The 21,523-nt window shown below is 45.5% G+C and overlaps 1 protein-coding gene across 16 annotated transcripts in view; it reads right to left on the reverse strand.

Annotated features, from left to right (window-relative positions):
- Sec31a (SEC31 homolog A, COPII coat complex component) overlaps positions 1-21,523 on the reverse strand; it is a 56,697-nt gene that overhangs the window by 3,579 nt on the left and 31,595 nt on the right. For 4 of the 16 annotated variants that reach the window (XM_021163766.1, XM_021163763.1, XM_021163759.1 and 1 more), the window contains 11 exons: positions 21,191-21,369; positions 19,901-20,027; positions 18,879-19,024; positions 17,227-17,400; positions 14,884-15,057; positions 12,069-12,161; positions 11,315-11,438; positions 9,526-9,861; positions 5,601-5,639; positions 4,305-4,363; positions 1,613-1,876 (listed from right to left, as the gene is read on the reverse strand). In XM_021163766.1, coding sequence (XP_021019425.1) covers positions 1,613-1,876; positions 4,305-4,363; positions 5,601-5,639; positions 9,526-9,861; positions 11,315-11,438; positions 12,069-12,161; positions 14,884-15,057; positions 17,227-17,400; positions 18,879-19,024; positions 19,901-20,027; positions 21,191-21,369 — 1,715 coding nt within the window. The remainder of the gene's footprint in view (positions 1-1,612; positions 1,877-4,304; positions 4,364-5,600; positions 5,640-9,525; positions 9,862-11,314; positions 11,439-12,068; positions 12,162-14,883; positions 15,058-17,226; positions 17,401-18,878; positions 19,025-19,900; positions 20,028-21,190; positions 21,370-21,523) is intronic. The other 12 variants (XM_021163769.2, XM_021163765.2, XM_021163771.2 and 9 more) reach the window with 8 other exon arrangements.

Genomic DNA, 21,523 nt, shown 5'->3' on the forward strand with positions numbered 1-21,523 from the left:
GTGACAGTGTACCTACAGCAGGCTGATGCTCAGCCCCTCCCACCCCAAGGTATGTGACAGTGTACCTACAGCAGGCTGATGCTCAGCCCCTCCCATCCCAAGGTATGTGACAGTGTACCTACAGCAGGCTGATGCTCAGCCCCTCCCACCCCAATGTATGTGACAGTGTACCTACAGCAGGCTGATGCTCAGCCCCACCCCACCCCAAGGTATGTGACAGTATACCTACAGCAGGCTGATGCTCAGCCCCTCCCACCCCAAGGTATGTGACAGTATACCTACAGCAGGCTGATGCTCAGCCCCTCCCACCCCAAGGTATGTGACAGTGTACCTACAGCAGGCTGATGCTCAGCCCCCCCCACCCCAAGGTATGTGACAGTGTACCTACAGCAGGCTGATGCTCAGCCCCTCCCACCCCAAGGTATGTGACAGTGTACCTATAGCAGGCTGATGCTCAGCCCCTCCCACCCCAAGGTATGTGACAGTGTACCTACAGTGGGTTGCTGCTTAGCCCCCGCCCACCCCCGCACATGGCAGCCTCGTCTTCATGTGGGTCCCAAACAACTGGAGCAGGGGCTGTCCCTAAAGCTGTTTTCTGTCTGTGGAACCTGTTTCCCTAGCTTGGCTTTCTTGTCTGGCCTCAGTGGGAGAAGCGCCTAACCCTGCAGAGACTTGATGTGCAAGGGTTGGGGGATACCTGGGTGGAGGACACTCCACTCTCTCAGAGAAGGGACAGGGCAGGGGGACTGGGAAGGGGACAGTGATCGGGATGTCAAGTGAATAAATAAAAATAAATAAAGTTTTTAAAAAGTTAACGCTTACAGGAAACTATAACTCAAATACATAAGATGAATTTGGCTAACCACTTAAGTAAGGGGAGAAAATCATTTTAGACAAAGGAATAACATAGACAGGAAGGGACACAGCGCATACACGAGGACACAGGGAGGCCAGTAAGACTGGACCAGAGAGAGAGGACTCTGAGTGCAGGAGTTCTGGATAGCGCTAACTATTTGAGTTCTGGATAGCGCTAACTATTTGGTCCTTATCCATTAACAACAGGAAGCCATAATGTTCTGGGAAAGAGCAAACAGGTGTCACACTTGTAGTCCTGAAAGCGACTGGAAGCAGGAACTCTCTCAGCCAGTCTGCACGGCTAAGACGGGACAGCAGAACCAGCATTTCCCAGGCTGGCTGCTTCGTTCCTCAACAGTGAGCACTGACCCAGCTCTTTACATTTTTATGTGTGTGCTATGAGTTTTTAACTTCTGGGTAGGTAGTACACACTAAATGACATAACTCGTAACATTTTTACTTAGCATTTAAAAAAAAAAAAGCCTATAAAAACAGCCTCGGATACAGTGGTGACTCAGACAATCTTAACTTGTGCACTGACTAGATTAAGAAAACACTGTAGTTACTGAGCCATAGTAAACATACATTCCCCAAATATGTAACTCTTGTCTAGAAAGCTTACGTATAGCCATGCCACTAAAAAGTAATATACATGTACAGTCTATTAAAATGGAGTTGCCATTTTGAAGCTAACATGAAGGACTGAGTTCACACTGACCAAGCCATCTCCCATGCACCCCTACAGTTCTACTGATACCTGGATGGTGTTTCCAATGGGAGCTCCTGGAGCCCCTTCAGTGTTGGGCTTTGAGAAGGACGGTGGCATGCCTGTTTGAGCAAGAGGCTGCTGTACGCCATGGAAGGGCTGGCCGCCCGCTAGGTGCTGCTGCGGGAAGGAGGCGTGGCTTGACAGCGGCACTGGAGTTGAAGGCTGCTGCTGCAGCCCCTGTGACTGGGGATCACCTGAAGGGTTCATGATTGGTGACGTAATGGGAACAGGAGGCATGAAGTTTTCAGGCATCTTTTAAAAGATGAAAGAAAAAAAAAAAACGGGAAAGTTAAAGGAGCAAAAGTAAGAAGAGGAAAGCCAACCATTTCCTTGGCTAAAGTGGTGAAGGCCTGAGAGGACCCCAGGTTAACGTTTCTCAGCACAATACTTTCTCAAATGAAATGTTATGCAGAATTCCAGAGTAAAGCATCGCAGTAGACCTAGCATGAATGAGGACCACACTCAGGGTTATCTCCCTGTCCTCTCACAGACTCCCCAAAACATGCATTTCATCTACACAACCAATGTACCATGTGTGCACATTACATGACAATAGGATGTAATTCCAGTTTCACAGATCACTACGTAGCTGCTACTTGGCACTAGAAACAGCAGATAAAGTTTCAGATCATGACTGGCTTTTTGTTGGGGTTTCCTTACTGACTTAATGTCTCCCAGTGTTCTGTTCTAGCCTCTATTCTTGGAGAATGAAATCATCAAGAATTTACAATATATATAGCTTCAGAGAAAGGAAAAAAGTACCATTTATATTCAGTACTTTGTAAACATTATTGACATATAAACAATGCTACATACAGGGTATTTCTTCACTTAATGTCATTTGTGGCAGGGACAGCAACATGGCTGGGTGGACATTGCCAGGAAGCCCAAGAACCCGTGTTCAATCTCTGAGACTCACACAATGGAAGGAAAAACCCACTTCAACAAAGTGTCTCCTGACGTATACACATTGTGGCACACTCATGAGTGTGTAGTTGGCACAGGCAAAAAAACACACACACACACGGAGTAAAAAAATCAGAAACATTTTTAAAGACATTATTGCAAGGGCTCAAGAGATGGCTCAGTGGTTAGGAACACTGGCTGCTCTTCCAAGAGGACCTGGGTTCAGTTTCCAGCACCCACATGACAGCTCACAACTGTCTGTAACTCTAGTCCCAGGGGATCTGACAACCTCACACAGATATGCATGCAGGCAAAACACTGATACACATAAAATAAATCATTAAAAAACATTGTAAACGAAAATCTAAAATGTAGGTATAAAGTACAGTTGATTATAAAATATAATCATGATTATTGCTAGAATACCAAAGGATCAAAGAAACTTCTAAAACTCAACAGCAAAGCCAAAAATTCTGCTTCCTCCTGCTTGAGAGGCCTGTAGGGGGCTGACAAATTTAAAGCGGCTTCAGTTCACACCACTGTCAGCAGAATAAGGCTTCCCTAACCCCTGGGTGGGGTTAGGTAGGGAAGGTCATTTGGTACAGGTGTTCACTACAGAGCTAAGCCAAGACCGGCCTCACTGTGGCTGGGATCTGGGCTGTTTGTTTCCAGGGCCTTGGCCTCTTATTCTAAGGACTGAAATAAGGGACCACAGTAAAGCAACTTTATTTAAGGCAAAAAAAGCAGAGGAAGGAGGATTTCTATGAGTTCCAAGACAGCTAGAAGCACAAGGAGAAACGCTGTCACAGGTTGGGGGGTTGGGGTGGGAGTAGAAACAGACAGCAGGACACATGAATGAGGTTGCTTGGTTTGCTGGTATTGCTTGAGTCCAAAGGCAGGGGCCTGGCTAGTAAGCAGAGGAGCTTTTGTTCTCTATTTTGACTGATAGGTTAATTTATTTATCATCTCTCCACTGTGAATATGGTTTTAATCACATGAAAGCTAAATTACATGTGTAGACATAGATGGGAAAAGTTGACTTGTGGACATAGTTCTGCTTTATCACACGTACACCCAACGCCAGGTCAGCCTTTCTACTTTTGTACTTGAACAGAACCTGAGTATGACTGGATAGAATCGTCCAAGTCTGGTGGTCATGAAGGGGGGAGAAGAAACTGACTGCACTGTGCAGAGTGGGGTATATGTGCAGAGTGGGGTATATGTGCAGAGTGGGGTATATGTGCAGAGTGGGGTATATGTGCAGAGTGGGGTATATGTGCNTGCAGAGTGGGGTATATGTGCAGAGTGGGGTATATGTGCAGAGTGGGGTATATGTGCAGAGTGGGGTATATGTGCAGAGTGGGGTATATGTGCAGCTCAATGCAGGACTAGGCCCTCGGTTGCTACGTGCGTTGTTCAGAGGGGAAGTTTGTACATGGAACACGCACAAAGTGTCACAGGCTGCCAAGCACACTGTTAGAAGATGACAGCACAGGCCAAGCCAAGGAAGGCCAGGGTTCCTGAGCCATCGTCCCCTTGCTGGCCTGCCTCATCCTCCCAAGCATGGGGACTACAGCTGTGTCAGTCACAGCGCAGAGTAAGGCTTTGACGACACTCTAGCTTCCCTTCTTTTACCATGGATTAGAAGAAAACTTGATATGATGCATTTTATATACAATAACCGGCAAGCTTTGCCCTTAAAGCCATGGGTTAAGCGTGCTGTGCTCCAGGTGGTACAGATAAAGACACGCACAGGTAGAGAACTTCTCATTACCTTCTTCTTCTTCGGCACCCTGTTCAGAGCTGGAGGATCATTCCAACCATTCTGAGGACCTACAATAGAAGACATTTTCTTTCAGAACCCTAAACATTCTCCTTAACTGTGAGGTAACTGCCACACAGGCTCCACCAATCAACCGGGGTCACACAGGGCTTGCCTTAGACAACATATCCTGATAGTACTGCTATGTAAGGGACTGTCCTACGCTTCAGGCCTAAGTCCTTATGTCTAAACTGACCCCCAGCCTTCAAAGTTCTCTCTTCTCTCCTGATAAAGGGAAAATAGGTTGGCTGAGTGTGCTTCTGCACAGCTCTGTCATACTCGATGTCCAAAAAAGAAAGGAGAGAGCCCTCTATTGGCAAGGGAGCAACTCAACACGCACGCCAGCACAGATGCGGAACATGGGTCTATTGTTTATAAAAACCTTTCCAGGCCAAGGAGCAACTCAATGATGGAATGTTTGCCCAGAATGGGAGGCCCGGGTTCCATGCCCAGTAACACAGGGCAAACAAGAAAACAACAGCAGACCCAACTGCAGAAGAGCAAGTAGCTCTCAGCATTCCCTGCCTTGTCAAACTGTGGTCAAGTACAGCAAGCTTCCTCAGAACTGAGACCCCAGTATGCTGGCATCGCAGAGTTAGAAATGGCCATCAGTAGAGCTCACTGTTTTAGTACCAGCATATTACAAAACATGCTGAAATCAGACAGCTTCCAAATTACAGGTGATTACCCTACACCGCTCCGTGGAAGCAGACAGTTGCTAAAGCACAGGTGTGTGCGTGAACATATGAAGACAGGAAGTGCGTTGGTTTTGGAGACACCTTCCCCTCGTCCCTCCCTTGCTTGCTGAGCTGATATGAATATTATTTCACAACAGAACTGCTTGGCAAACCACTCTTTCCCTAAGCACTGTGGACTTAGCTGCTTTGCTGTTAAACAGAACGGCCTACAAGCTCAGCACAAGACAGTCGGGAGCTGGTCCAAGCTACTGCGTCACGCCTGCTTAACAAATTCTTGACTGTCCCACCACACAGAGGAATCACTGAAACTTCGCCCACCACCTCATGCTTGTAGCTGCACATTCCAGTACTCTCTTATGCTTACTAAGATAGGCAGCGTCCATGATTAAAACTGGGAGTCATTATATGCATTTAATCACTTCTAAAATTTAATTCAATTAAGAAGCCAAATAAAAATGATACCGATCACATGCATTATTGTTAATGCCCATTCATAAGCTGTATTTAATGATTAAATTATTTACTAAAGTATGTTTTACAACCAATTCACCTTCCAATATAGACGCCTGGTCTTGGAAAGATTGATTTTCTGTTGATAAAATGTAAAAGTCACTTAGATAGTAATATGGAAGACATTCTAAAATTATCACTTTATCCTTTTTCTTCCCTGCTTAACAGGATCCAGAAAAAGCAAACTAATGTCAAAGGAGCACAACCTCACACTTTGTCAAAACTTACTTGTTGGCAGTCTCTAACCAGATAGCCTGGCCTGCTCTCAATGGGGCCCTCAGTGTTTCCCTGGTTCTTACCCTCACGGTTTCTCTCCTGGCAATGGCGCTCCGTACACCCTAAGCACACAGCACTTGTCATCTACCCACTCATGCCACGTGCCGGCAAGTGCGCCGTGCCAGCACCACTCATGCCACGTGCCGGCAAGTGCGCCGTGCCAGCATCACTCATGCCACATGCCGGCAAGTGCACCGTGCCAGCACCACTCATGCCACGTGCCGGCAAGTGCGCCGTGCCAGCATCACTCAAAGCCGTGGACCCGTGGCAACTGAGGACCTGTTCAAGCAGAACAATCAGTGAGGCTACGGTAGGACCGAATGTTCTCTGTCCAGCAGGTTCTTAGGTGACACAGCGCTGCTGTCAAGCCTCCAGCAGTGCGGAAGAGTACACACTGAACACACCCCGTCCACTGTGGCCCAGCACGGCACAGAAGCAGGCACACTCATCTGCACACACAGCCTTCAGAACCCATGCAGCTCCAGTGGGAGGGCAGGAGCCAAGACAACTGCTCTGAGCTATGCAACCTCTGCCCCACCCAGCTCACAGGACCGGGAAGGGACGAAGACCACTTCTCCAGCTCCCAAGCAGGAGCCTGCAAGTGATCTGCTCTCACTAAGCTGCAGCACAAGGAAGTCTGAATAGCAATTTTCACATGATCCCTTAGTGACAGCACGGAGGTCATAACAAAGTCAGACTCAAAGTTAGCAGTGAAATCAGAAATCAGAATCAAATGCGCACTGTGACTCTGGGGAGAGAGCGGGCCAGCTGGCTAGCTCTACGGCCATCATATTTTTGAAAGTTTTTCTCTTAGAAACACAAAGTAAACCAAGGACTGGAAAAAAAAAAAAAAAGAGTCAAACAGCACCCACTCATCCTAGACAGTGACCCAGGGACCACTTTCTGCCACAAGGGACCTGCACCATTGCCACTCCACCCCAGTACTGTGGTCAGCATGTGTCACAATCTCTCCCGTGAGGAAGCTTCCAGAGTACTCTCCTGAAAGTGACACTTAGGTCACCCCACTCAGCAGTCCAGGATCTCTACGAGACTCTTATTTTCTTATTGTATGAACTATACAGTCCCTATTCTACTACACGAGGCTATTCAAAATTTGACACATATACAAAATTTAATTTCTAGGAGTTACTCATTATTCCTTAGAGATACACTGTCCTTTTCTGCCTCTCTACTTCTTCCATAATTCTAATTACAGAGTAGGTCTTGTTAAGAACTGACTGAATAGGGGCTGGTGAGATGGCTCAGTGGTTAAGAGCACACGCAGGCTGCGCTTCCAGAGGTCCTGAGTTCCATTCCCAGCAACCACATGGTGGCTCACAACCATCCGTAATGGGATCTGATGCCTTCTTCTGCCATGCAGGTGTACATGCAGATAGAACACTCAAACAAAATAAATAAATTAAAAAAAAAAAAAGAACTGACTGATAAATGTTTTACTAACTGCAACATCCATCTCTCTGAGCCTTTGCCACACCATCTCATATATCAACAGGAAGCTTGGAAATCTGTAGGATCTAACAGTGATTATCCACTGGTCAACTGGAATTTCTAAATCTCAAACAAACTCATGATCTAAGACAAACATTACAATATAACAAACTTTCTAGTCACAATTATGTAACTTCAACAAACTCTTTAGGAAATCCAAAATGAAAGCACGGTGAGCTGACTGCAGTTAAGGTGTACAGGAAGGTTACATGCAGGAGGTGGCCAGGCAGCGACATACACAGTGCATGCTGAACCCTAGGGAAGGTTAGTGTGGACGCTTCTCCTGTTAGCACAGCGCACAGACCCTCATGGCAAATGCTCTTCTGCCTAAGGCGGAAAACAATGCTATGCACTGTCTTATTTACTATAAAAAGTGACAAAAGCCTCCAGGGGTGGTGCTGGCGAAGTCCTGTAATCCCTCCACTGAGAAGTTTCTATGTGGACACGAGAACTCCAACAACCAGCACAGAACCAGCAGCGAGGACACAGACCAGGTTAAACTGGAACAACTGTGAGCTCTGAGATTGTTTGCAGCATTTAGAAGCTCCAGTGTCCTCATCTAAGATCTTAACAAGATAAAGCGGTTCTGTTTCTCAGGGTTGTGAGGACTGAAGGCAAGACAAACAGCAAACTCGAGGTCAAGCCCAGGACATTCTAGCAACAGTGAGCTGCTCTTCTACTTCCTGCAGCACTGAGCAGGCGCTCATCTGAACCCACACTGTCCTTACTGAAGAATCGGCCCCGGCTGCTCAGAATGGTTGCTTACCTAGGTTTAAAGGGTATTTTTTGAAGTCTAGGAGCTAGCACTCACTTCTAAACCATCAAACTACTAGGATGTGTCTGTGGTGTATTAACTGAAGTGTGTATGATAGGCTCCCCTTCACTTCCATGGTCAACTTTGTCCACAGTTATGAAAAGGAATGCTAAACATTCGTAAGCAATAGCTGAGAAGTCTGATACACTCATTTCAAGACAGAAGGGTACAAGCTGTCCCTTTGTCCAGTGTACCCGCCAGATAGACTACCCTTACCTCAGTTAACAAGGCCCCAAAGTGAAGACTGTATCAATGGCAGCAAGTTATTACAGCCTGCAGTTTTAATTTTTAGTTACTGTCAATCCCTTATTATTCCTGGTTAATAACCAGTTTATCACACATGGGGTTGGTGGTATATGGTATCAAACATCGGCTGAGCTTCCACAGATAAACCAAGACAATGCAAGTTTCCAAAATCCTTGTAGTATGTAAGTTTTGCTCTTTGAATGTTAATATTGCATATTAGAAAATGGGGAAAGAGGTATGTTTATAATTCTAGAATCAATTATAAGATTTTAGAACTAGTAATATTTTTAAAATCTCTTATATCGATATTTATTGTTGTATTTATTTGAAAAGAATGCTTCTACCACAGACTTACGATACTTTTATCAGTTAGAGTTACTCTTAGCATTTAAATCAGAAAACTATAGAACAGCCTTTCCTTGAACATCTTCCAGCTCAGGGTTAAACAAGTCTAACTCCATCCTTTTACCCCACTAGTTTGAACATCCATTATAATCTGAAGCAGGTACTATCAAATGCTGATGAACTGGGACATTACTCTAAGATTTCTTTATCTTCCTACATTTATTTCTTGCAGTTATGGAGGTCAGAGGACAACTCCAGAAGCCATGTCTCTTCTACCAGCTTGTCAGGCTCGCAGCCAGTGACCCACGTGACCCACTGAGCCAGCCCGCAACAACATTTTAAGAACACTGAGCACACTTCAGCCAAGTAAAGGAATGGTTGGAGATACAGCTTAGCATTTCACTAACACTTGAGGCCTACGTTCAATTCCCAGGATGCTATGCCCTCTAAAGTTCTGTATTTCACATAACAGTATCCACTAAATCTGATTTCAACTGTCATTCGTCTTGCCAACTAATTTTCTACCTTTTAAAGTACATGCAGCAGTGGGTTACATAGTCTTAGTGTTTGAAAGCGCTAGTCTGTTCTCTTCATTTAGTAGCTGACATTCATTATGGGGGGGGCTCACACTCATGCAAAGTTTTAGAATTTGTTATTGAAAATTCAACCAATACCCCATGTTATTCAGTTCACAAACACTTGGAAATACCGCCCCTCCAGCCACCCCGCTGCTCATGAAACAGGAGGCCCAAGCAGACCCCTTCCAAGCGCAGACCTGTTCTTTGGGACGCAGGCAGCTCACTGGCAGCAGGCGGTGTACCTGTTGTTCCAGGAGGCAGTGCATAAGCTGAAGATGATGGTGGAGCTCCTGGTCCGCCATGCTGGAAGGATGCTCCAGAGGAGGGAGGGGGGAAAGAAGCAGCAGAGCTGGAGGTAGGTGAGGAGGCTTGCTGGGCTGTGTACATCTGAGGCTGCCCAGAATAGGAAGCCACAGGAGATATATACGGGGTGTTAGGGTAAGCGTTAGAAGCAGGAGGAGCAACAGGCTGTTGAGGTCGATAAACTGCTGCCCCCCCTGTTCCGAAGGAATACTGCTGGGCTGGCTGGTAAGCTACATCAAGGGGAAGAAACAGAAATCCTTCGTTAGTTACATACTTACTCACACGGAAGTAGGAGGAACAAGTAACGGTATCATAGGAAGATGGTTTTAATCATTAATCTTATAACAGTAAGACCAAAGCTAGCACTCATGATGGGGGTGTAGCTCAGTGACAGAGCACTTGCCTAGCATGGGAAACCTGGGTTCCATCTGCAGCACCTCAAAAATAAAGAAAAAAACAGTAACAACACAAAGCCTTAGCATGCTTCCTCTGAGAAACATGGGCCATCAGGTCTAAGAGCCGACAGGACTGGCCCTTCTCTGAGACCGCCTGTTCCTGGGAAGACTGCAGAGACAGCAATGAGCCACCAGATGGAGCCATGAGGACTTGTGGACACAAGGCCAGTACTTTTCTGGAAAACCCTATAGTGTGTTGGTAGCTTGACTTCAGCCTCCACCCTCACTCAACCCTCCTGACAGAGCCTAACACTGCATAGGCAGGGCAGGGAGAGAGGCAGGGAGAGGCCCTGCAGTGTCCACCCGGGGCATCTGCTACCCAGAAACAGCACTAAGCACTGTGTGAAATGTAGATTTATGTGAAGAATCCCTGCAGCTCAGAAGGCCTCATCTGGATCAGTGGTTAGGGTCGTCTTTAATAGTTGTTTAGGCCCTTGGTTCTTAATTTTTAATAGTTATTTAATCTTATAATTTCCCCATTTTTACTTAGGTTCTTTGTTTGTAGATGTGAAACAGTTAGTCTGCCTCTACCCACCATGGATGGGACTGAAGGCCTGCATCCCCACTCCTAATTGCACTTCTTTTTTCAAGTGTAACTGCTCCCTTTGTCAAAGTCCACAGAATATACAAATCTAAGAGTGTACACACATAAAGTCTGGGCTTTGGCACAAGACAGCATCATTTGTTCGTTACTGCAAAACATACACTACCACGCTTCAGGATGCAAAGAGTCTGTGTGGTGTGTGTGCGTGCCCTGTACTTTCTGTGTGTGCAGGGGTGAGTGTGTGCGTGCCCTGTTCTTTCTGTGTGTGCAGGGGTGAGTGTGTGCGTGCCCTGTTCTTTCTGTGTGAGTGAGTGTGTGGGTGCCCTGTATCTTCTGTGTGGGTGTGTGTAGGTGCCCTGTACTTTCTGTGTGGGTGGGCATGGGTGTGTGTGGGTGCCCTGTATCTTCTGTGTGGGTGAGTGTGTGGGCACCCTGTACTTTGTGTGTGGGTGAGCACGTGGGTGCCCTGTATCTTGTGTGTGGGTGAGTATGTCGGTGTGTCTCTCTTGTGTGTGTCTATTCCCCACCTCCCCACTCTCTGTGGGTGCTAGAAACTGAACACTCTAAGCGAGCCCCCTGGCACTGAGTGACACCCTAGCCCCCTGATTTTATCTGTCAAAACTGACTGAGCATGGTTTTGTGGCGGCTAGGCAATGAGGGGAGGCAGGCTCCATGGTTACTCACGCTGTGGCTGTGGGTAAGGTGGCAGCTGGCTGGGCATGTGGCCTGGAGCCGTGGGCAGCGGGGCAGCGGGGTTTGGAATGACATTGCCTTGCATTATGAAACCTGGAGGTGGGGGATTTTCTCCCTGGAAAATGAGAACAGAGTAAAAAGGAAAATTATATTTGGGATCAAGTCTCACCAAATAGCCTTGCAGTCTCTGAAATGGAATTGGTGTTTATTTTTTTAAGCTATTATATGAGAAAGCTGCATTTTGCCTATACTATCTTGCTCAGAACGGTCTGAGTGATCGAAAGGTCCAAAATGACTGCAGTGAATGGCAGCAGCAATGGCCTCATAACAGGGTCGGCAACACTGTGGTAACACCAGAAGTTTCATCTCTACTAACTTCCATTTACTGCTCCGGACTCAGGATAAATAGCATAAGGGGACTTTTGGTTTTCTTCCATTTCTGCAATGCTTACAAGACAGAGAAACATCTTCATAAAATTCAATTAAAACTATTATTTGAACCTTGGTTGAGATTTTTCTAGCTCAAGTAAATTTAGAACTGCAGAAGAGAAAGGATAAGAGAATAAATTAATAGTACTAAAAATTGCCACCTGTATCCCACAAGCAATAAGATGCATCGAGCAGGCAGATGAATGCAGAGTAGGGACTGGAGAGTAACGAGGAAGAAGCGAGAGCATATATAATCATCTATATAATCAGGTGATAGTTCTATATAGTGTTATATATAGTCAGTGAGCAGATATACCTGTGTGTCAGAGGGAGAGGCTGCAGGTGGATGGCTGGGGAGGGCAGTGGGAGTTTTGTTACTCCAGGTAGTGACAGTAGGGGCAATTCTAACCTGAATTGAACAAAGAAATACCAATCACAGAAAATAAAAAATGAAAACGTTAAAAGAAGAAACAAACAACTCAAAAGGGCTTAATAGCAAGATGCAAAGCAAAAAGTGAAAGCAGTAAGATCACATGTAGCAAAGCAATGGCTCGCGGGCCACCTGGCTCCAAAGGGAAAACACAACAAAACAGTTGCAGGGAGGCAGGGAAGACAGACAGTGCGAAATCTCAGGCAGCACAGAAACAAGCCCAAAGTGTATGAGGCGGCTGGAGCGGTAGTTCAGTGGTTAAGAGCACTGGCTACTCTTCCAGAGGACCAGGGTTCAATTCCCAACACCCATAGGACAGATCACAACTATCTGTGACTCCAGCCCCAGGGGAACTGGTGTACATGCAGGTGACACATTCACTAACACACAATAAATGAATAAATAAATGCATAAGTAAATAATAAAAGGTGTAAGTGGGAAGAGGTCCTTAGGTAGAAAGAGAAGACACTCGGGAGGGAGCCTGATTAACCCATTTCCATGCTGCTAGTCAGGCCATTCACCAGACGCTACACTTCCCTCAGAAGACTCAATGGCATCCAGCCAAGCCCAGCCTTTCCTAAGAGGTGACCCTAAGGTCCAGAGGACTCAGTGGCGATGGCTGAGACTGAGCCGGCCTCAACTCTCAAGTTCTGCCTACTCTCAAGTTCTGTCTAAACGTTTTCCTAAAACCTTCCTTTGTAAAGATTTATTTATTTACTTTATATATGTAAGTACACTGTAGCTGTCTTCAGATACACCAGAAGAGGGCATCAGATGCCATTACAGATGGTTGTGAGCCACCATGTGGTTGCTGGGAATTGAACTCGGGAAGTCTGGAAGAACAGTCAGTGCTCTTAAACTGCTGAGCCATCTCTCCAGGCCTTCCTAAATCCGTTTTAAGCCATCAAAATCCTTTTGGTATGCGAATCTTTACAGCACTCCAGCACAGCCATAAGCATATAAAATAACTTTCCTCTTTCCCTCCCCTTCCACCTGCAAACACTACTTTTAAAACTGCACACCACTGTCCTCACCCACCCAGCAAGAAAACCCCGCTCACTGCTGGACTTTACCTGCTCTTCTTAAAATACAAGACTGGTAAATTATTTTGTGATTTTGTTGTTGTTTTATTTGGAGACTGGATCTTGATATCTGATTGACCTGAGATTTGCTATGGCCACAAGTCTGGCCTCCAACTCACAGAAATCCACCTGCATCTGCTTCCCAAGTGAATGTAAATATTCAAGTGGTGCACTACTATGCCCAAGAAATTCAACAGTCTTTAAATGCTTTCAGCATTTCTCAGAGAGAGAGAGACAAGGCAAAGGCACCAAGAGTAACTGTTCTCTTCTCCCTGTGCAGAGCAAGCCCTGCTTTATTAGTACCTCAAGAAACATCTCAGTCTAAACACAAGCTGACTGAAAATTCTAACCAAAGGTTAGCCTTCAGCCAGCTGGGCAGTACAGAGATGACATCTCTGGGCCTTGAACCCTGCAGAGTCTTGTGACATCCCACCTCTCTGTTGTCTTGGTCAACACTCCACCCCCATTTCCATGGCAGACTTTGTAAGCACAATGTCTGTAAGGGAGAGAAACTGTGTAGCTTGTTTACCAGGACAATCCCTATAGCAAGACTAATGCCAGGCACTCAGAGAGAGCTGCACTAAGTACCTGCAAAGGGAACGGGGGAAACAACCTAGAAACAGTGGTCTACAGAGTAAAGTACACAGTACACTGTATCTGCATACAGTCTGATTAAGCTCTGATCTTGTCCCCAAGTACAAGAGAGAGAGTGTTAACTGATCCAGGCCTCTCAAGACTTTAGATTTATAATGAAACAAACAAACAAACAAAAACCCTGTTAATTCTATCACCAAGTTGTTCTAGCTGAAATGTCAACTTCACTATCAGTAAAGACTAGTTATACTTTATTTTTAAAAAGTATCTTCCATTTAAGAACATGAAGGAAGGGCATTCATTGTGTGACAGCACACACTTTAACCCCGGCACTCTGGAGAAAGAGGCAAGCAGATCTCATGAATTTAAGGCCAGCCTGATCTACATACTAAGTTCTAGGTCAGCGAGGGTTTACTTGGTAAGACATTGTCAAGAAAAGGAAAAAAAAAAAAGATTATCTGCTGGTCTGTAAATACAGTTTCTATATGAAGCTGTAAAAACAAATAGCATCACTTTTTACTGGCATAAACACAAGATTAAATAAAACTAATAACCCTATCCCAACTCTTCACAGCCTTCGGTCAGTTCTCTTTAAAATCTACGTGGTTCACTCATCGTTGGGTTATTCTTGAGTGTGTGGATGTAGAGGACAGGATGAACTTACCTTGGTGATGGAAAAAAGAAGGCTCAGAAAAGGCCTTCTTAAGACGAGCCAAGTCATTAACCCCTTCTCACCACTCTCCCTACATACTTTGGTAAATAAGGCTAGTAGAGGTACATACATGTACAAGGGAGGTCTGACTGAGACTGAAGAAACAGTCTTGCTAGGGAAATTTAAAACCAATTTAAACTGAACAGAAACAACTGCACAAAAGAGGTGATTTTGAGAAGCAGGTCCACTGAGTGCAACTGCAGCACACTCTGCCCTGTGTAGCTTCACTCCACCTTTTACCAAGCACATTTAAACCATCCATTTGGACAGACGCACACACTCAGTCCCACGTCACCTGGACCATATCACTCACATGGGGATAATATTGCTGAGTTTGAACTCTGGGCATCTGCGAGTGGCCAGCAACTGGTCCAGGCCTGCCCTTGGACAGTGGCTGCCTCTCATATGGGCTCTGAGAAGATTCCTGTCCCGACACAGGCTTGCCTTGAGCTCTACAGAGTCTGTCACGCAGCTGCACAATATTTGGCTGTAGGAAGAAGAAAACAAAACTGTGAATTGAGCCAGCTATAGGGAGCATGTTGATTATTCTTGAAGTAATCTGATCATTCAAGAGACCCCTTCAAGGTTCTTATGTTGAACATTCTAGAAAAGACACTGCTACTCGTGAGTCAACATCTTGGACTGGCACCAAAGGACAGAGACACACAGTACAACTTATCACTTGAGAGGCAGGGCTTGGACCTATGGCACCTCTTGATTAGAACACCTGCTCAATGCCGAATCAACACTGCTCTTTGGCTGTTTTATGGCAAAGTAACAGTACTCCCAAATCAGAGGACTACTGTAAAAACACAACTGGAAAAAGCGCATGAGCTGCCATAGCTGCTGATGGGAAGAGGAGCCAATACATCAGCTAAGAGACATTCTGCAACGTCGTGAAGTTCAAATCTGGACCTCCCTCTTTCGGATTCACAACTATATAGATTTATAGAATATGTGTGTGTGTGTGTATGTGTATATACATATACATACACATATATCTATATAGATAGATAGATAGAGAGAGAGAGAGGAGAGAGAATACATACACATATTTTTAGAAATTGACAAAAATTTAAAAGCTATGGGCTACAAGGTTCCAGAAACAGTTTCAGTCCTGCTTTTAGTCTCAGCACTCAGGAGGCAAAGGCAGGCAGATCCCTATGAGTTCAAAGCCAGTCTTGTCTATGGAGAAAGATCCAGAACAGCTATAGTTACACAGAGAGACTACGTCTCAGAAAAGTGGAAAAAAGTTTGTTTATTTTATGCTTGCAGGTGTTTTGTTTGCATGTATGTCTATACACCGTGTCCTATAGTACCCGAGGAGGTCAGAAGAAGGTGTCAGATCCCTAGAAATGGAGGAACCGATGGTTGTGGACTACCTTGTGGGTTGTTTAGAAGTCCAGTGTGTGCTCCTAACAGCTGAGCCACCTTTTCCTGCTTTAGTCTAATAAACTTGTTACACGTTTAAGGCTGCTGGGGAGGGGAGCTGTAAAGACACTTCAGCCTTACTGCTCATCCAGAGGACCCCAAATCAGTTCTGAGCACCCATGTTTGGCAGGTCACAGGCACCTACAGTTCTGGCTCCAAGAGACCTGATGCTGTCTTTTGGCTTTGGGGGCACCTGTGTTCTGTGTGCCTCTGTCTCTTTCACACCAACACACAGGGACTCACTGAACCAGGCGTTCTGTGATCACACAAACTGGCTGGCAGCCAGCCTCAGATACCCTCAGCAGGCACACGGCACAGTGAGTGCCCCCCATGCTTGCACTGAAGCCCCTCTGAGAGCCACACTTTATAAGGTACACTCCGTATGTATGGGGAAGAGGTACACAACAGCAGCACAAAGTCTGCAGAGCCAGCCTGCTGAGACTCACAGGAGACAGTGCTATCAGCACTAAGGTTCTTTCTCAGTAAAGCTCATTGAAGCCCAGAGAGCAGTATAAGGAATAGCATCTAGAGAATGCATGTGATTAGTCCACAAGATGGCTCAACAAACAGCTAAGGGCACTTGCCAACAAATCCAAAGATTTGACTTTGCCCTCTGGGTTCCACATGGGTGGAGTGAGCCGACGACCTCTGATCTCAATCATGGGCCCCAACACATGCATTGTGCCTCCTCTCATTAACTATTAAAGTATGTGATTACCTTGGCAGAAGCAGGAGGGCAAGGAATTTAAATCCAGCCTTCACTACACACAGTTTTCAGTCTTGTCTCAAAACAAATACAAGAAAATATACATAATTATAAGTAAATTTTATAGTAAATTTTAGTAAAAATGCAGGGTTTAATTTTATGCTTAGATGATCTAGAGGTCTAAGCCAGTCTTAAGGTAAAAGCTCTTATACACCAATACAGTGAGACCAACTGTGCACAGTGGCACATATCTGTAATCACAGCCCTGGGAAGGCAGAGGCAAAAAGATCTCAAGTTCAAGGTCACCCTCAGCTTTATAGTAAGTTCAAGACCAGTCTGGACTTAAACATGAGATTCTTTAAAAGAAATAAAAGTGAGTTGGGCATAATCCCAGCACTAGGGTGGCAGAGGCACGGTATCTCTGAATTTGAGGTTAGCCTGGCTTACAAAGCGACTCCAGGATAGCCAGGGACCTGCCTCAAAAACAAAACAACAATGAAGAAAATGGACACTAATTACCTGGTTGGTGTTGTCAGGCAGAAAAGCCAAGGCTGCGGCAATGCTGCCCTGGGCTGCCAACAAGCTGGCATACTGACTCATCTTCTCAGCCAGAAGAGCTCCGACAGTATTTGTGTCCAAGGCTTGGGTGAGCTGTACAGCTTTGCGGAGGATGACAACTTTCTCAATCAGATCCTAAATGAGAGAAAAGCAAAGGAGGAGACAATCAGAAGAAACAGAGTCGGCAAGCTTCCCAGGGTCTACCAGAAGGACAGCGCCTGCTCTCCCCCTATCTGAAGAGCACTCAAGGGCCAAGCACCATCTTGATGACGGCCAGCAAGAAGGAGGAGAAGGAAGCCTGCCTCTCATAGACAGTCCTCAACCTGCCAGACACTTGTCCAATGATCTCAGACACAAAAAATCCAAACTAAAAGTGATGGGCAGGTACCCAGCAACAGAATTGTCTCCTGGCAAGCAGAGAAGGAGCCATGTGCAAGCGTGCATGGCATGTTTCCTGCAACATCACTACTTCGCAGTCTCACAAGAGGCACAAGACCTCCAAAGGGCTCCCTTGTTGTTCATGTTCAATGCCCCTCCAAAGGCTGGCTCTACTGAGGAGTGGCAGAACCTGGAAGATGTGTGGCCTAAGGGAGGCCCTTATGTCCCTGAGGGTACTCCTTGAGGGAGCTGTGTGCTTAGGTCTTTCTGTTGCTCTTCTGCCTCCTGTGGCTCAGCCATGTGCTCCTACTATAATATCCTGCCCTTGCCAGAGACCCAAAGCCATGGGCTACCTACCCAACCTTTAACGGGACTCTCCAAACCATGAGCCCAAATAAAGCCCTTTCTCTGTAAGAGTCAACTGGTCCAGTCATTTCATTCCAATACTACAGACTGACTAATATGGTTGTGGCAAAGGCTGTGGAACTGTTCTCGGAGAGTAGGCCTTGTAATGGAAGCTCTGCTCTGAGGGAGTGTGCAGGATCCCCTCCCCTCAATCCACAGGTGGGAAACATGTTACTTCTCAGAAGCACTTGGAAGGAAAAGTTTGCTTTAAACAAACAAACAAACAAACAAATCTGACTTTTAGTTTAAAAAAAAAAAGATCTTTAAAACGACGACTCTGGATAGGTTTTTTTTTTTTCAAACAAAAATACCGCAAGGATACCGCAAGACTGCCCACTAGGTGCCTTGGGGGAAATTTTAAGCTCTACTTGAGGCCTAGGACCGTCTCCAGTTTGGCTTTCTCTCTAGCCTGGGTGGTAGAGCTAACCTGGGCTCAGTTTATCTTGAACCTCACACTCCCTGATCACCACTACTCCCCTCAGTGTTGGGGTGCATCCCATTCTCCAGCCCATACTGCTGCTCTCTGCCAGAGGGAGGAGCTTAAAGGGAGGGCAGGTAACCCTGGGCTTCTTTCAGTTTTCCCACCACCTACTGCTCCAGTAAACTGCCACACACCATCTGACCCAACGGCTTCATCCACACCTGACTAGCCCACCATCTCACACCTGGCTTCTTCGAAGATGACAATGAACACACACACACTGATGCATCCAGAAGCTATAAGTCAGGTGAAAGCAGCAAGTTTCAAGAACAAAAGCATTTCTAGCTCAGCGTTTGGTCAGCTGAGGGCATGCTAAAACAAAAGCAGCTTTGGTTGCAAAGACACTAGCCTGGAGAGACAAGGGGCTGCTGCCATCCTGAGCTTTTGTCCAGCAAGCAACCAATCTCTCTACATTCCCTGCACAGATGTAGCAGAGGCAGGCCTGAGTCCGCAGGAGGCTGTCTCCTTCTCTTTCCAGACGGGTTCCCAGGAGATCTGTGAATCAAGAGAAAGGCAATGTAAGATGACTAGATTTACAGCCAGTAAAGTCTAGGACCAGAGAAAAACAACCATCCTACGTGCTCCTATGTCTAACTACAGAACTGCTCTGCTCTCCAGCAAGTACATTAGAAAGAATAAATGGGAAAATATGAACCAAAAACTCTGAACGCATACATAGAAGAAACTGTCGGTGGTGCCTCATGAGCCACAGATACAAGATTTCACAACACCACAGTAAATATTCATGCCAGCAAGAAAGCGTCGGTGCTTCCTCAGCCACCAAGTTAGCCTGGCCTGCAATGACGAATACTCCTGACTGCTACAATTAGACACTGATTCCAACTAATGTCTACTGAGAGCCACGTAGGCTTAGGAAATGATCCTTTCTCCTCACACAGCTACTAAGTAGCAGAGGCCAGCCTTATATTCTGCTCTGACCAAAAATACATCACAGAAGAAATTACTTTTAAATGACATATTCACTATTGCCACCCTTCCTTCCATCCGTCCATTTGTCTGTCTGCCTGCATGTACCTACTGAGAATCAAATTCACCACCGTGAATATGTTAAACAATAAGTGAGCACTGCCTACCTTTGTATTTTACAATTCTTTTTTTGTTTTTTTGAGACAGGGTTTCTCTGTGTAGCCCTGGCTGTCCTGGAACTCACTCTGTAGACCAGGCTGGCCTCAAACTCAGAATATACCTGCTTCTGCCTCCCAAGTGCTGGGATTAAAGGCGTGCACCACCACTGCCTGGCTTGTATTTTACAATTCTTATATGTGACTAAAACCCCTGAACAGTGAGTGTGGCGCGGCTACCGCCTATGTTCCAGTTGCATGGGCAGCTTGTTTGCAGCTTGTTTCTTACCGCACAGGGCCGAGAACTCGTCTGGTTTAGCATAAGTGAGGACTGCAGCTAAAGCCTCTCTCCAATTTTTAAGATCACAGGATTCAACAATCTCCTTCCAGTTCTTCATCACCACTGCAGTGATAAGCTTGGAAAAGTAAACAGGAGACATGAGGATGAGCTAATCTTTACAGCCCTGCAGCGCTGTGGTCTAACCGAGGGCAGCCACTGCCGCCGTGTCCCATACCTTTCACAGTGACTACCTATGGTTTTCATGACAAATCAAACAGCAGCACAGTGACACATGCTTTGAACCAAATAACAGACACTGTTTTCCTTCGAAAAGAAAACTGCATCAATGTATTTTATAAAGGGCCTCAGAGGAAAGCATAGGACACGAAGAAAACAGGAAGATGTTCCTGGGTCTAATGAATCAGGAAATGTTGTCTAAGCATGGCATCCTGGGAGACACTATTGGAAGGACAAGGAACTTCATAAAGAAAGGTCAAAGACCAGGGCAGGGCCAGTGGGAAGGCAAAGCGGGAGCATTTGCTGCCAGGCTGAGGACCCAGGCTAAGGGCACAAGGTCACCCCCGTGGCCTCCTTGGTAGAGGAGAATCAGCTCATGCTGATGTGTGCACACACACAACGATGACACGTGCATCTATGTGTGATCTCGATTACATCAGGAACAGTCGAAAGACATGCAGAAAGGCATGGGGAGACACGCACCAACTTCTGGAAAAGGTTAAGAGACAGCTACAATGTTTACCTTAACATTTTCTACATTAAACCGCTGGAAATGTTTTAATATTTTAGAAGGGAATCAAAACACTGGAATTGTTTCACATCAAAACATAAACTCCTATTTCTGTGTCAAACAATTTAATTTTTTACTGTATCTCAATTATCAACAATAATAATAATAACAATAATAACAACAACAGGACCCCACCTTCATAAACAGAATAACAGTCTTATAATTCTGACACTCAGGAGGCCGAGGCAGAAGGATTGAAGGCACAGGGAAAGCCTGGGTTATGCAGCAAGACCCCAGCTGAAAACTAAATATAATTTTCTTGGGGGAAGGGCAGATTTGAGACAGGGTTTCTCTATGTAGTCCTGGCTATCTTAGAACTCATTCTGTAGACCAGGTTGGTCTTGAACTCAGAGATTACTAGCCTCTGCCTCCCAAGTGCTAGGATTAAAGATATGTACCACCATTCCCAGCTAATATAAAATTTTGTAAAGTACATCTGTATTTAAGTGTGTGTGTGCGTGTGCTACTGTTTATTTTGAAAAATAACATACCCTGGTAATTTTGCTTTGGGATTTTGCGAAGTATTTCTTTTGTGTTTGAGCCAAGAGTTCCTGTCCACCTGCTATGGCTAATATAATGGCATCAGCCATTCGGTTATCATGTAAGCAAAGGTCAACTGCACTCTCAAAATTGCCTGTCAGCAAGGCCCGGGTAATTAGACCGTCAATATCTGTAACAAGAAAACATAGCATCCACGTTAAAAAGAGTCTGCTACCAAAGACAATTACAGGAAAGCTATGTCTAACAGATTTCATTCACAGACAAGCGGAGACCACAGTGCTAATGTATTGCTAGCAGATTAAATTTTTTTTTTTTTTTTTTTT

This window comes from Mus caroli, chromosome 5 (genome assembly GCF_900094665.2).
Source record: "Mus caroli chromosome 5, CAROLI_EIJ_v1.1, whole genome shotgun sequence".
Lineage (NCBI taxonomy): Eukaryota > Metazoa > Chordata > Mammalia > Rodentia > Muridae > Mus > Mus caroli.